The 14383-nt window shown below is 45.9% G+C and overlaps 2 protein-coding genes across 7 annotated transcripts in view; one reads left to right on the top strand and one right to left on the bottom strand.

The window, feature by feature from the left end:
- PRKAG3 (protein kinase AMP-activated non-catalytic subunit gamma 3) overlaps nt 1-10632 on the top strand; it is a 313220-nt gene extending 302588 nt beyond the window's left edge. For 5 of the 6 annotated variants that reach the window (XR_011202029.1, XR_011202032.1, XR_011202031.1 and 2 more), the window contains 2 exons: nt 5148-5328; nt 9510-10632. Coding sequence is in view for 1 of the 6 variants with exons in the window: in XM_069227140.1 (XP_069083241.1) it covers nt 5148-5241; nt 9510-9517 (102 nt within the window). In the remaining 5 variants the exon portion in view is untranslated. The remainder of the gene's footprint in view (nt 1-5147; nt 5329-9509) is intronic. The other variant, XM_069227140.1, reaches the window with a different exon arrangement.
- A 349-nt stretch (nt 10633-10981) lies between these two features.
- On the bottom strand, nt 10982-12562 carry SEMG2 (semenogelin 2). Its single transcript, XM_069226520.1, has one exon. The coding sequence runs from the start codon at nt 12560-12562 to the stop codon at nt 10982-10984; it is 1581 nt and encodes a 526-aa protein (XP_069082621.1).
- Between the last annotated feature and the right edge of the window lie 1821 nt (nt 12563-14383).

Below are 14383 nucleotides of genomic sequence, written 5' to 3'. Positions count from 1 at the left end.
GGACCCCAAACCTATGTGAGCTTGTAGAGGGTCGCTGGGACTGTAAGAAAACAGTGAGGGTTAGAAAAATAGCCCACCCCAAGACCCTGAAAGGTAGGTGTAAAGTACACCTACTTCCCCCAGAGAGCACATAAGTCATGATAGGGGGATTCTGCAGGAAGAACAAACACCAGCAATGCAACAACAGTGGATTTCCGGACCTGAGTACCTGTAAGACAAGGGGACCAAGTCCAAGAGTCGCGACAGTGTCGAGAGTGGGCAGGAGCCCAAGAAATGCCAGCTGAGGGTGCAAGGAAGCTGCCACCTGTTAGAAGAAGCTTGGTGTTCTGCAAGAACAAAGAGGACTAGGAACTTCCCCTTTGGAGGATGGATGTCCCACGTCGTGAAGAAGCTTGCAGAGGTATTCCCACGCAGAAAGACCACAAACAAGCCTTGCTAGCTGCAAGAGTCGCAGTTTGGGTTTTTGGATGCTGCTGTGGCCTAGGAGGGACCAGGATGTCGCCACTTGGATGAGGAGACAGAAGGGGCGCCCAGCAAGTCAGGGAGCCCTCACAGAAGCAGGCATCACCCGCAGAAGTACCTGAACAGGCACTTAGAAGAAAAGTGAACCGGAGTCCACCCGAAGTCACAAAAGGGAGTCCCACGATGCCGGAGGACAACTCAGAAGGTTGTGCACTGCAGGTTAGAGTGTCGGGGACCCAGGCTTGGCTGTGCATGAAGGAAATCCTGGAAGAGTGCACAGGAGCCAGAGCATGTGCAAATCACGTGGTACTCAGCAATGCAGTCTAGCGTGGGGAGGCAAGGACTTACCTCCACCAAACTTGGACTGAAGAGTCACTGGACTGTGGGAGTCACTTGGACAGAGTTGCTGAGTTCCAGGGACCACGCTCGTTGTGCTGAGAGGGGACCCAGAGGACCGGTGATGCAGTCTTTTGTTGCCTGCAGTTGCAGGGGGAAGATTCCGTCGACCCACGGGAGATTTCTTCAGAGTTCCTGGTGCAGAGAGGAGGCAGGCTACCCCCAGAGCATGCACCACCTGGAAACAGTTGAGAAAGCCGTCAGGATGAAGCGATACAAGGTTGCTAGTAGTCGTCTTGCTACTTTGTTGCGGTTTTGCAGGCGTCCTGAGCAGTCAGCGGTCGATCCTTTGGCAGAAGGTGAAGAGGGAGATGCAGAGGAACTCTGATGAGCTCTTGCATTCGTTATCTGGTGAGATCCCCAAAGCAGAGACCCTAAATAGCCAGAAAAGGAGGTTTGGCTACCTAGGAAGGAGGATTGGCTACCAAGAGAGGTAAGAGCCTATCAGAAGGAGCCTCTGACGTCACCTGCTGGCACTGGCCACTCAGAGCAGTCCTTTGTGCCACAAACACCTCTGTTTCCAAGATGGCAGAGGTCTGGGACACACTGGAGGAGCTCTGGACACCTCCCCTGGGAGGTGCAGGTCAGGGGAGTGGTCACTCCCCTTTCCTCTGTCCAGTTTCGCGCCAGAGCAGGGCTGGGGGATCCCTGAACCGGTGTAGACTGGCTTATGCAGAGATGGGCACCATCTGTGCTCATCAAAGCACTTCCAGAGGCTGGGGGAGGCTACTCCTCCCCAGCCTTCACACCTTTTCTCAAAGGGAGAGGGTGTTACACCCTCCCTCAGAGGAAGCCCTTTGTCCTGCCTTCCTGGGCCAGGGCTGCCTGGACCCCAGGAGGGAAGAAACCTGTCTCAGGGGTTGGCAGCAGCAGCAGCTGCAGTGGAGACCCCGGAAAGGCAGTTTGGCAGTACCCGGGTTCTGTGCTAGAGACCCGGGGGGGATCATGGAATTGTCCCCCCAATGCCAAAATGGCATTGGGGTGACAATTACATGATCTTAGACATGTTACATGGCCATGTTCGGAGTTACCATTGTGACGCTGTACATAGGTAGTGACCTATGTACAGTGCACGCGTGTAATGGTGTCCCCGCACTCACAAAGTCCGGGGAATTTGCCCTGAATGATGTGGGGGCACCTTGGCTAGTGCCAGGGTGCCCTCACACTAAGTAACTTTGCACCCAACCTTCACCAGGTGAAGGTTAGACATATAGGTGACTTATAAGTTACTTAAGTGTAGTGGTAAATGGCTGTGAAATAACGTGGACGTTATTTCACTCAGGTTGCACTGGCAGGCTTGTGTAAGAATTGTCAGAGCTCCCTATGGGTGGCAAAAGAAATGCTGCAGCCCATAGCGATCTCCTGGAACCCCAATACCCTGGGTACCTCAGTACCATATACTAGGGAATTATATGGGTGTACCAGTATGCCAATGTGAATTGGTAAATGTAGTCACTAGCCTGTTAGTGACAAATTTGGAAAGCAGAAAGAGCATAACCACTGAAGTTCTGGTTAGCAGAGCCTCAGTGAGACAGTTAGGCATCACACAGGGAACACATACAGGGCACATACTTATAAGCACTGGGGCCCTGCCTGGCAGGGTCCCAGTGACACATAGACTAAAACAACATATATACAGTGAAATATGGGGGTAACATGCCAGGCAAGATGGTACTTTCCTACATATGCTGTAAGAGATTTTCCACTAGGGCATTATTTATAAATTCAGTTGCTTTTATTAAGTTGAATACAAGAGGAGTGTCCATTGACTCGAAGATGTCTACAGATTCTCAGACTCCTCTGCATATAGAGGCCATCTTAGTTTCTCAATTACATTGACAGCAGGATACCCAGATACTAAGGCCAATGTGTTTGGTTGGACCTAGTCTTTTTGTAATAATTTTTCTCCTATATTTGAAGAATTTCACATGTTCCACTCCTTTGCATTGGTTGGGTGCAAGTTCTTGAAGTCTATGCCTAGCAGGCACTGACCAAGCTTTCACAGTACTGTGGGGGCATATGTTGGAAATGGCAATTCCCTGCAGTGGTAACCTTCCTTCCCACGGCATGTACATCTGTCAGAACTGTAAGATGATTAAAGCAGGAATTGTTATGTAGAAGAAATGGGCTGTCTCTATGGTGATGAATCAGCTAAAAGAAGCCATTGAGCATCATTGCCACCCAGTTTTCTAGCCCTCAATTTTGGAGATGAATCTCACTTTCAGGAGCAACGAGAACGTTGCCATTGACAGAGTGGAACCAGGAGAAGATTTTTCTCTCTCCAGGCAAAATAAAAATGTGCTTGATAGAGCACTGTGCGTACACTCACAAAAGTCAATTGAACAGGCCTTTTGCAATAATATGGTGCTGTCTGTAGGTGGTGCTGTAAGACTGCTGCCTTACCTTGCTTTGTGGACGTGCCCGCCAGTTCTCTCCCCTTCTGCAGCACACTGATGGAACAACCTTGACTTATTGTTAGTATCTTCCACAGCAGAATAGTGTCCATCACTGTGGACAGTGCCAGGATGGACTTTTAAATGGAAAAGGAAATAAAACAAGAGAACAAATGGTTTACTCCTTAGTCAAAAGCACTAGTGTTTGTAGCTGACCCTTGAAATAAAAAGAAATGCACAAAACAAATGTCACACAATGGAGGACATCCATCCAAACAGTAGAAGACATGGTCAGCAGGAAACTGGCAGGTTGACAAGTTACGTTAAAAGGATGCATAATAACAATAGTACTATACGAACTTACCCAGGCAGCATCACGCACATGCTCAGGAGTCGCATCAGCAGATGAAGCCTCAAGAACATAATGTACAAACAGTGTTATCTTGAGACTAATGAAGGCTTAAAACCTGCAATACATCTATTGATTCAAAGAGATTTCTATTATTAGTAGGCCACTTCTATTAGATAATGTTGTGAGTGGTAAAGTGATTATGGAGAAGACAGCTAATTTAGGGAATTGTAGGCCTTGCTATCCAAAGGGTAAGATAAGTGTCTTTAATACATAGAGCTTTTATTGCAATTTTTAAAAGTTATCATGTTGTGTTTTCTTATTTTTATTTTTTGTGAACAGTGATAATTTATATGTTGTTGTTCCCTGCAGGGGTTCCTGGTGAAGGTACAAATGCCATCACTTCAAATAATGTCAAGTGTGCCCAAAAGTATTCACAACTGACAATTTTGACAGTAGGGTCTTTGTTGTTTACTTATGGTCTCAAGACTGTGCATCAACTCTGAATGAAGTCTGATTCTAGCAGTTCTTCCCCGTGACCCCAGTCTGACTCCTACAGACCTGACTTTCAGGCCACAAACTGACTGCCATATACCCTCACCTCAGACTAACCTCTACAGTCCAGCTTTCTTACATTATGGTAATTCTCTCAATCCAACCCAAGCCCAAAATTGTCTGCCTTGGCACGTATGTTACCTACTGAGCTCTGCCTGGTTCTCACACTGTTGGTCCCTATAATCTTATCTCTGCCTCTCTATCACCTGCCCTAATTCCCATGGACTTGCCATATGATCATATCCTGGCTCCCAGATTTCTTCCTTATGATGCTAGCCTACTTTCAACAGACTGTGTCCTTTAGCCATAGCTTAGGTCCCACAGCCCACCTTTCTGGCCCATGTCTGATACCCAGAGTCTTGGTCCCTGACCTTAATTCTGCCCCCAAAACTCTCCTTTGTGTCCTTACAAGGCATCCACAGTGTTAACCCCAGCTGTTTAGCTCTACTCCACTAGACAGTCATGTTGACCTAAGAGCATATTTACGAGCCCCTTGTGCTGCCATTGCGTCACTTTTTGTGACGCAACAGTGGCACAAACCTTGAACTCATATCCGTGAAGCCACGCAAGCCACTTTGTTGCTAGCACATGCACCGAAGATGATCGCTGCATAAACCTGAGGATGCTCAAGATATGGGTCGTAGCAGCACCTCCCAAGCTCTGCTCCCTGATCTTAGTTGAACTGCTCAGTCCATACCCCTCAGGCTGATTCTAATACTCAATTCCCCCTTCTGTACACATCCTCCTACCCCTCCTGCTCCCAGAAAGGATCTACAGATTCACAGCCTTTTAGGAGGCTGGTGCCTGCTGTCTCTTATCACCAAACTCCAGTTCAGATTGTTTGGCAGATGAAAGCATGGGTGCTGGTTTTATTCTAGTTGCTCAGCCTCTTATTCCAGGCACCATCTACTCCACATCAGTCATTCATCATCTACCTGGCCATTCTTTCAGTTTCTTGTTTGGTCTCACCCGTCTTTCTCTCTTTCTGGCAGGTTCATCGCTTGGTGCTGGTTGATGACGACTACTTCCCGAAGGGAATCGTGTCCCTGTCGGACATCCTACAAGCCCTGGTCCTGTCCCCTGCAGGTATCGATGCCCTAAAATCTTAACCGTGCGATGTCAGCGCCTCCTCACCGCTTGCACCCTCCTTTCTTCCGCTTCTCTCCAGCCCAGGTAGGCTCATGTGCACTTTTGTCCCAGCAGCACCCTCCTCCCTCTCATATGCTGTGTGGGAATCCCAAACTGACCCCTTCTTGGTCTATCCTTTTGAGCCCCACAGGAGGTTATTAAAGCACTGCTGACCTCTTTGTGCACCCCAGGCTTTTCTGTCCCCTGACCCCTGCATGATGCTCTCCTGCATAGAAACCCCGATTCCTTCCCACTCTTACTAAAGGTTGTGCCCTTTTCCTTCCTAACTTAAGCTGAACAATACAGTGAGCTTTCTCCAGAGCATAACATTCAAAAGATCCCAATAGGAGAGTTGCTTTCCCTGATCCAAAATACATAGGTTTTTGTGGCCAAGTTCTGTGTTTTGTCCTACCATAACAAATCCTCCCAACCTAAAGGTGCTTGGATCAATCCTGGACAGGTGGGTGTCTGTTTTCACACAAAGCTTCCATTAGGTATGACCAGCAGAAGGCAAGTGTTTCCCCGACTATCTCAGTCTCCAGCCAGTTAGCCCCTAACCCGGAATCCAAGGGATGGGTTTTAGTGACACATTGTAGAGCACCTTGTCACTCAGTCCTCTTCATACAATGGCTCACCCCAAAGTGCAAACTTTAGCACTCGTTCCACCTAGTTGAGCGACCCTCTCATGCTGCATGCAATGGAAGTGCAAAGAAATCCAAAGCCATGGATGCATGAGGGTCTAATTATGTACAAGAAGATACATATGTAAGTTAATGTGAATAACTCTGCTGTGAGATCTGTACATATAGTTTTTCCTACTGCTGTACAAACTAAAAGGCTGCTGAGAAACGCCAGAAATGTATGGCAGACATACTTTTTAATCATGCTAGAACTAGTAACACATGTATCCTTCTTAGTTCTGTGACTTCAAGTGGGCGCACCAAGCATGCCTTCTTTTTAATGACATAGGACTACTGTCCATGCCATGGGTTATCGTCATTATTGGCAGTGTTCTGATTTTTGTGAATTACTTGTTCTGATGAGATCAGTTTTTGGTGCCAGTGAGGAGTGTGGCCTAGTTGCCCTAAAATTCAGCTTAAATGTAACACCCCTTTGCGCTGACATCCAGGGTGCGTGTTGAGTTCCTGTTTTTAGTGTGTTTGTGTGGCACATAAACAACAGTGAGACTGTGTGCAGATGTGGACATGCTTTCTGGGATAAGCAGAATTCATTTTGGATGGTCCCTGATTTAACTTGGCACAAGGTGGAGGACAGATACAGCTTTCCATGACCCTGAAAGTGTGTTACTTGCATTCCTGAAGCTAGAGGGTGGGACCTCAGGCAATGGGGGGAGGGGAGATGGAGGCAGGGCTGCCCTTGGAAATTCCATGAGGACGTTTTAGCAAGGTATTGTTGAATAGGTTTTCCTGGGCACTGCCTTTTGGTAGATGGTGGTGGAGAGGAGGTGAGGCAACAGATTCTGTTGTTTAAGGTGGTGAAGTTTCTAGGCAGCGCCTGCCCTCTTGTCTCACCTCGAAGGCTACCACAAGAAGGCCTATGAATGCCATGTGCAGACTCTTTGCACTTCATCCTGCCATGTTTTGGAAACTCCTGCTTGGAGCCAGCATCATTACTACCATCTGGAAAGTTATTACCGTGCAGAAAGGAGTTTGCTCCACTCCAGCCAGAAAATAACATTTGAAATGGAACCCCCTCTAACCGGTTCGATGATCTCTGACAGTGGGTTCATTTTCCCTGAGTAGAAAATGACTATATAAGTAGAACCAAAACCACCCGACTTTGTTCCATTTATGAGTTCTCCATGTCCAAGGAAGGAGGTGCTCCGCAGAGTACTCGATGAGAGTCTGTCAGACCAGAGCTAGTGTTGGCATGTCTGGCAGTCTCCTACAGACGAGTGGACAGCACCTGAAGCCTGCAAGGTGCTGGGAAAGCCGTGGGTCTGCTTAGCACTGACACCCCTCTGTTCAGAGAGTGAAGATGGTGTCTAGCCCCCCAGGAGGAGAGACTTCCAGGAGCAGAAGACCAGTTGTGCATGCCGGGGTCAGTCTTTGCTGTGAGATGTTGGGCGGTCTCTCTTTGTACTGTTCTAGAGGTGAACTGTGTAAAGAAGTATAACCCCATATCCTATGCCAACCAGCACTTCTACAGTCGGAGGACTGGTGCTACAACTGCCAGCATGTGCCATACCCAAGAGAAGCCAGACACCACCAAAGTGGAAAGTCTGCCCTCTGCCAGAGGCTGCACATTCCAGGGACGCCCAGTGCTGAGACCACTCCTGCCAAAGATGACTTTCCGGAAGGTCGCATCTTCTGAAGGCTAGCTTTCATCAGTCCAGCCTGCTAAGGCAAAGCCTGAAGCAGTTCACATGTGAGAGAGAGAATAGAGACAGCTGACGTGGATGAAGAGACACCCCTGAAAACGGTGACCCCTGCACACCGATGTGCACACAAACCAGTGCACACCAAAACTGAGCCCTTCTGCAATCAGGTAACAATGAGGCATGGCCTCCAGAGACTAAGAGACCGCATATGTGCACAAAGTCAAATGACAGAAAGGATTTATCTTTATCAGCAAGACTCTTTTAGGTTACAAAAAAGCTATAGGATCTGATCCAGACGTTTCCATGATACAATATCTGTGAAACGTGCACCTTTGTGTAATTTTGCCTAATCTTGTTTTAATGGAAGAGACCACCCTAGACGTGGAGGGAAGTTATGAGAACACCATAGATAAGGGATGAGGGCAGCTCTTCCTTATAATCCCAGGAATGGGGCTGTTCAACCTTAAATCAGACACCTATCTCATTGTCTAGTATTTTGTATCATTGTGATATGAAAAATATCTTCTGTTCTAAAAAATACAAGCACTGGTCTGGAAAGTGATTTATTGTGGTTGTTGACTGATTGTTGAGTTCTATGTCTTTGCCACTCACCCTACTACTTCCCTGAGAAGTTGGTGACTGCTCGCCCTCACTAACCTGAGACTCAAATGTAGAAAGGGTGTACTTGACTGAGTTTGCAGAGCCATAGTGGGATGGACCCTAGGATATCAGTGACTAATGTCTGGACCACCACAGCTGGGGCCTAATAGACTCTCTCTGCCCTGTGGCCCTCCAAGCAGGGTCTGACAAACTTCTATAAAGCCTTACGTGGACAAACACAATTATGTATCACAGAACACTATGAAGAAGAATGATGCTGAATGAATCTAAAACAACAGGCATAGAGCAGTATAGTAACACAGCTATTTTGTGTGGCCCATAGTTTGTTTTATTGTAACCACCCACTGAGTGAATCTGTGTACATTCAGCAGATGCTACTGCCTGTTATAAACTGAAAGCTGTGTTCCTGTGCTCAGGCCCCAGGTTACTCCCCTCATGTTCTCAGTGTTCCTCAGTCTGCTCCAGGCTTGACTGGTCTAGCTAAGAACCTGTACAGTGAAATCAGCAACATTCACCTGCAGCAGACGGTGATGATATGCAAAGGGAAGCCCTGGTTTCACCTTGAGTAAAGTTGGAGCTTAATGTCTAAGGTGGGTGCTATATCCTTGAACTCAATGGATTGCATTATGTTGTGCATTTAAACAGAGCCACATGCTCATGGCAGGGTTGCGACATGCTTGACTAGATCCATATAACATACCAGATATGGTTTCCCTATTCCTGTGAGCTGAGGTCAGTCTGACTAGATGGGGAATCTCTGAAAATATCTGCAGCCATGAAGAATGTTATCATTTTCCATCCATGTCATCTGAGCCACTGGCCTGTCATTCAAAGTTAAAGGTAACACTGGCCCTAATTATTCACTAATATCCTCGGATGTAATTCTAAAGAATAAAACCAATAGTAGGTATTCAATAATAACTAAAATCTGTGGTTTGACACTAAAGAATAAAACTGTATTAAGAGAACTCAAGTTTTACAGTCAGTCCCAGAGCATAAATTGTGACTAATTAGAAGATTCACACATCATACGTTTACACTTATTAGTGGGTTAGGACACAAACATGAACATATTGTAGGGTGTACATTCCTTTTCCCTCCCCCTGCTGTTCTGCTAAGACATTTGCATATATGTTTCCAATAATAACTGAATTTTACATTTGTGATTTTTTTCCCCAAAACTTTAGAGAAGTCCATTTTTTTTGTGTCAAAAGAATCACTTCTAAATCCTCTAATGTATTCCTTTTTTGTTTTTGTCTTACAGGCATTTAAACTGAGACCCTGGTAAAGTGCCTTATGTCTTATGCACTTTACACTATGAACTTTGACCCTGGAAGACAGGAGCTCTAGCCAAGCGAGCTGAAGCTTCAGAGGCTGGTTCCTCCCTGCAGGGCCCGTCCGCTGCCCCTAATGCCACCCCAGTTGCAGACACCTCCTCACACTGCAGTCCAGTCACTGACTAGGAATTCTAGTTGGGGCCACTTCAGATACATTAAAGGAATCCTATCTCGCAAGAGAGACAAGACAAGGCTGGATGATGGAAGCCCTTTATCCGCTATCCTGCAAAGCGTTGGTCTATCTTCAAGGCGATGACCAGAGCAGCACCTGAAGAGACCTAGAGACAGATGGAGGAAGCAATCAACAGGGTGGAAAAAAATGAATGGAAACTGGACCCTATCAGCAAGAAATAGATAACAGATAACTTTTGCTTCAGTTTCATTTATGAGAAACATCACTGGCCCATATCAACTGTTTTATGCATACTAAATGAAGAGACATTTTAGGGCCACATTCTATGGCATTGGGTCACATTTGAAGGTGGTAGAGACTATCTGGTGCCCCCAGGCTAGTGGCACCCAAGGTAGGCGCTTAGTTTTGCCTCTCTCTCTAGAACTAGAATTACTACATTTCGCTCACTAAGCCTGTTATCGTATGGCATCCAAATTGAATTGAACCACATCAATGTGATGGTGTGACACTATATCAAGTGTGTAACTGTGTGTGAACACACACCACATGAGCAAGCTCAGGAATTGAACTACCTCCTAATGGGAGTTTGGGGGAAAACTCTCAGGACTTTCCTTACACTGTTCCAGCAAAACCGCGCGCTTTAATGCACTTTTTGCAAACTACACAAGTAAAGCAGAATAGAATCTATATAGATAGCCCTACAGGTCACTGAAAAACAAAATCACAGCACTGATGCCTGAGCCTTCCAAACCGTTTTTGCATATTTTGATTATTTTACTTTGCTAGTGTAAGGTTGCCTGTGTGTTTGATTTTTAACAAAAATAACACTGTCTATATTCCAAGCTAAATATTTGACAGCCAGACATAGCCATCACAACAAGTTGATATAAAATAAAAATCATCAGAAAAACACAAAACATTGTTTATGTCAGTAAGCTTTGACATGATATATAACAGGGACGAGTGTCACTATCACATGTAGCAGGAGTATCTTCATCATGGATGCCAAAATCCTGTTGTCATCAGTGCCAGAGGTCTTGTTGTCACATATGTAATACTAAGGGTCTTATTTTGCTGCATCTCAGTAATCGTGCTGTCTTGTATGCTGATGTCTTGCTGTTTTGTCTTATGATCATGTGTGACAGAGTTCTTGTGTGGAGGGGTCTTGTGGTCATCTGCACCAGTGGTCTTGTTATGTATGCAAAATGTCTTGTGGTCAAGTATTCCAGGAGTCATTTGTTATGTATGTCACAGTTCTTATTGGTCTTACAGTGTCTTCTTGTCATGTATTCCAGAGGTCTTGCCATCCTGCATTCCTGCACGGTGGTGGGCATGCATGCCAGAGGTCTTGCCATCCTGTATCCTTGCTCTTTTGTTGTCATGTATTCCAGAGGTCTTGTTATCCTGCATGCCATGGGCCTTGTTGTAATTTATTCCAGAGGTCTTGCTATCCTGCATGCCATGGGCCTTGTTGTAATTTATTCCAGAGGTCTTGTTATCCTGCATGCCATGGGATGTGTCGTCATGTATTCCAGAGGTCTTGTTATCCTGCGTGCCATGGGCTTTGTCGTCATGTATTCCAGAGGTCTTGCTATCCTGCGTGCCATGGGCTTTGTTGTCATGTATTCCAGAGGTCTTGTTATCCTGCAGGCCATGGGCCTTGTTGTAATTTATTCCAGAGGTCTTGTTATCCTGCATGCCATGGGATGTGTCGTCATGTATTCCAGAGGTCTTGCTATCCTGCATGCCATGGGCTTTGTTGTCATGTATTCCAGAGGTCTTGTTATCCTGCGTGCCATGGGCCTTGTTGTAATTTATTCCAGAGGTCTTGTTATCCTGCATGCCATGGGATGTGTCGTCATGTATTCCAGAGGTCTTGTTATCCTGCGTGTCATGGGCTTTGTCGTCATGTATTCCAGAGGTCTTGCTATCCTGCGTGCCATGGGCTTTGTCGTCATGTATTCCAGAGGTCTTGTTATCCTGCGTGCCATGGGATGTGTCGTCATGTATTCCAGAGGTCTTGTTATCCTGCATGCCATGGGCCTTGTTGTAATTTATTCCAGAGGTCTTGTTATCCTGCATGCCATGGGCTTTGTTGTAATTTAATCCAGAGGTCTTTTTATACTGCATGGCATGGACCTTGTTGTAATTTATTCCAGAGGACTTGTTATTCTGCGTGCCATGAGCCTTGTTGTCATGTATTCCAGAGGTCTTGTTATTCTGCATGCCATGGGGTTTGTTGTAATTTATTCCAGAGGTCTTGTTATCCTGCATGCCATGGGCTTTGTCGTCATGTATTCCAGAGGTCATGTTATCCTGCATGCCATGGGCTTTGTTGTAATTTATTCCAGAGGTCTTGTTATCCTGCATGCCATGGACCTTGTTGTCATGTATTCCAGAGGTCTTGTTATTCTGCATGCCATGGGCTTTGTTGTAATTTATTCTAGAGGTCTTATTATCCTGCATGCCATGGGCCTTGTTGTCATGTATTCCAGAGGTCTTGTTATCCTGCATACCATGGGCTTTGTTGTAATTTAATCCAGAGGTCTTGTTATACTGCATGCCATGGGCCTTGTTGTAATTTATTCCAGAGGTCTTGTTATTCTGCGTGCCATGGGCCTTGTTGTCATGTATTCCAGAGGTCTTGTTATCCTGCATGCCATGGGCTTTGTTATAATTTATTCCAGAGGTCTTGTTATCCTGCAGGCCATGGGCTTTGTTATCATTTATTCCAGAGGTCTTGTTATCCTGCAGGCCATGGGCTTTGTCGTCATGTATTCCAGAGGTCTTGTTATCCTGCATGCCATGGGCCTTGTAATTTATTGCAGAGGTCTTGTTATCCTGCATGCCATGGGACTTGTTGTCATGTATTCCAGAGGTCTTGTTATTCTGCGTGCCAGGGGGTTTGTTGTAATTTATTCTAGAGGTTTTATTATCCTGCATGCCTTGTTGTAATTTATTCCAGAGGTCTTGCTATCCTGCATGCCATGGGCCTTGTTGTCATGTATTCCAGAGGTCTTGTTATCCTGCAGGCCATGGGCCTTGTTGTAATTTATTCCAGAGGTCTTGTTATCCTGCATGCCATGGGCTTTGTTGTAATTTAATCCAGAGGTCTTGTTATACTGCATGGCATGGGCCTTGTTGTAATTTATTCCAGAGGTCTTGTTATCCTGCATGCCATGGGCCTTGTTGTAATTTATTCCAGAGGTCTTGTTATCCTGCATGCCATGGGCCTTGTTGTCATGTATTCCAGAGCTCTTGTTATTCTGCGTGCCATGGGCTTTGTTGTAATTTATTCCAGAGGTCTTGCTATCCTGCGTGCCATGGGCTTTGTCGTCATGTATTCCAGAGGTCTTGTTATCCTGCGTGCCATGGGCTTCGTCGTCATGTATTCCAGAGGTCTTGCTATCCTGCGTGCCATGGGCTTTGTCGTCATGTATTCCAGAGGTCTTGTTATCCTGCGTGCCATGGGCTTTGTCGTCATGTATTCCAGAGGTCTTGTTATCCTGCATGTCATGGGCCTGGTTGTCATGTATGCCAGATGTCTACCTTGTTGCCATGCATGTTAGAGAACTTGTTGTCATGCACGGCAGGGACTTTGTTGTTATGAATGCAGAGATGTTTTTAACATCCATGCTTGTTGTTCTGTATGCAAGGAGTCTTGTCATGGGGCCTGGTCTCTTGTGACGTGGCCCTTGATGCCATGTATGCCACACCTCTTGTTGCCATGTATGTCAGTGGTCTTGTTGTTCTGAACTCCAGTGGTCTTGTTATCATGTTAGCCTTATTCCAGAGGTGTCTTGTTGTCATGTAGGCAACAGGTCATGTTATCCTGACCTCCAGGGATCTTGTTATCATGAATTGCACATGTCTTGTTGCCTTATGTGAAAGAGGTCTTGTTGTCATGCACGTCAGGGATCCTTTAGTTATGTATGCTCAGGGTCTTCTTGTCTTGTGTGCCAGTGGGCTTACCGTCATATGGCAGGGGTCTTATTGTCACATATGCCTGTGGTCTCGCCATCTGTGCCGGAGGGATTGCCATGTATTTGAGAAATATTATTCTCATGTATGCCAGAGCTCTTGTTGTTATGTGTGCTAAGTATCTTGTTCTCATGCATGTCAGAGGCCTTGTTGTCAGGTAGAAAAGAGGCCTTGTCCTCAATAATGGCAAAACTTTTATTATCTTGTATGTCACATGGTTTGCTATCATGTTTGGCAGAGGTATTGTTGTCATATACGCCAGGAGTTTTTACGTATACGCCAGAGTTCATGTTCTTCTGTATGTCAGAGGTCTTATTGTCCTAGATGCCTCTGGTCTTGTTGTCATATATGACATATGCCATATATGCTTAGGGTGGTGTTATAATAAGTATAAGCATGCCTGGGTAGTGGCTTCTTGTTAGTGCAAGACTGAGTATATGATGTTCCTGCGGAAGAGAAGGGGCTGCAGTGCTGGGCAGAGGCCTTGCACCTCCCCGTCCTTCTCCATCTCCAGAAAGAAGAAACCCAAAGAGACATTTAGAGAGGCCACAAAAATGTGTTTGGATATTTCAAAAGAAAATCTTCTATTTCCCTGGCGAAATAAACACACCACCTCACTGGTATGCACAACAAGCCTAACCCCAGTACAGAAAAAGCAATCATTGCTGCCGCAGACTACATCTGTAT

The sequence above is a fragment of the Pleurodeles waltl genome, chromosome 3_2 (assembly GCF_031143425.1).
Source record: "Pleurodeles waltl isolate 20211129_DDA chromosome 3_2, aPleWal1.hap1.20221129, whole genome shotgun sequence".
In the NCBI taxonomy this organism is placed as follows: domain Eukaryota; kingdom Metazoa; phylum Chordata; class Amphibia; order Caudata; family Salamandridae; genus Pleurodeles; species Pleurodeles waltl.
Note: the sequence above shows the minus strand (reverse complement) of the source record. Positions and strands in the feature narration are given on the sequence as shown.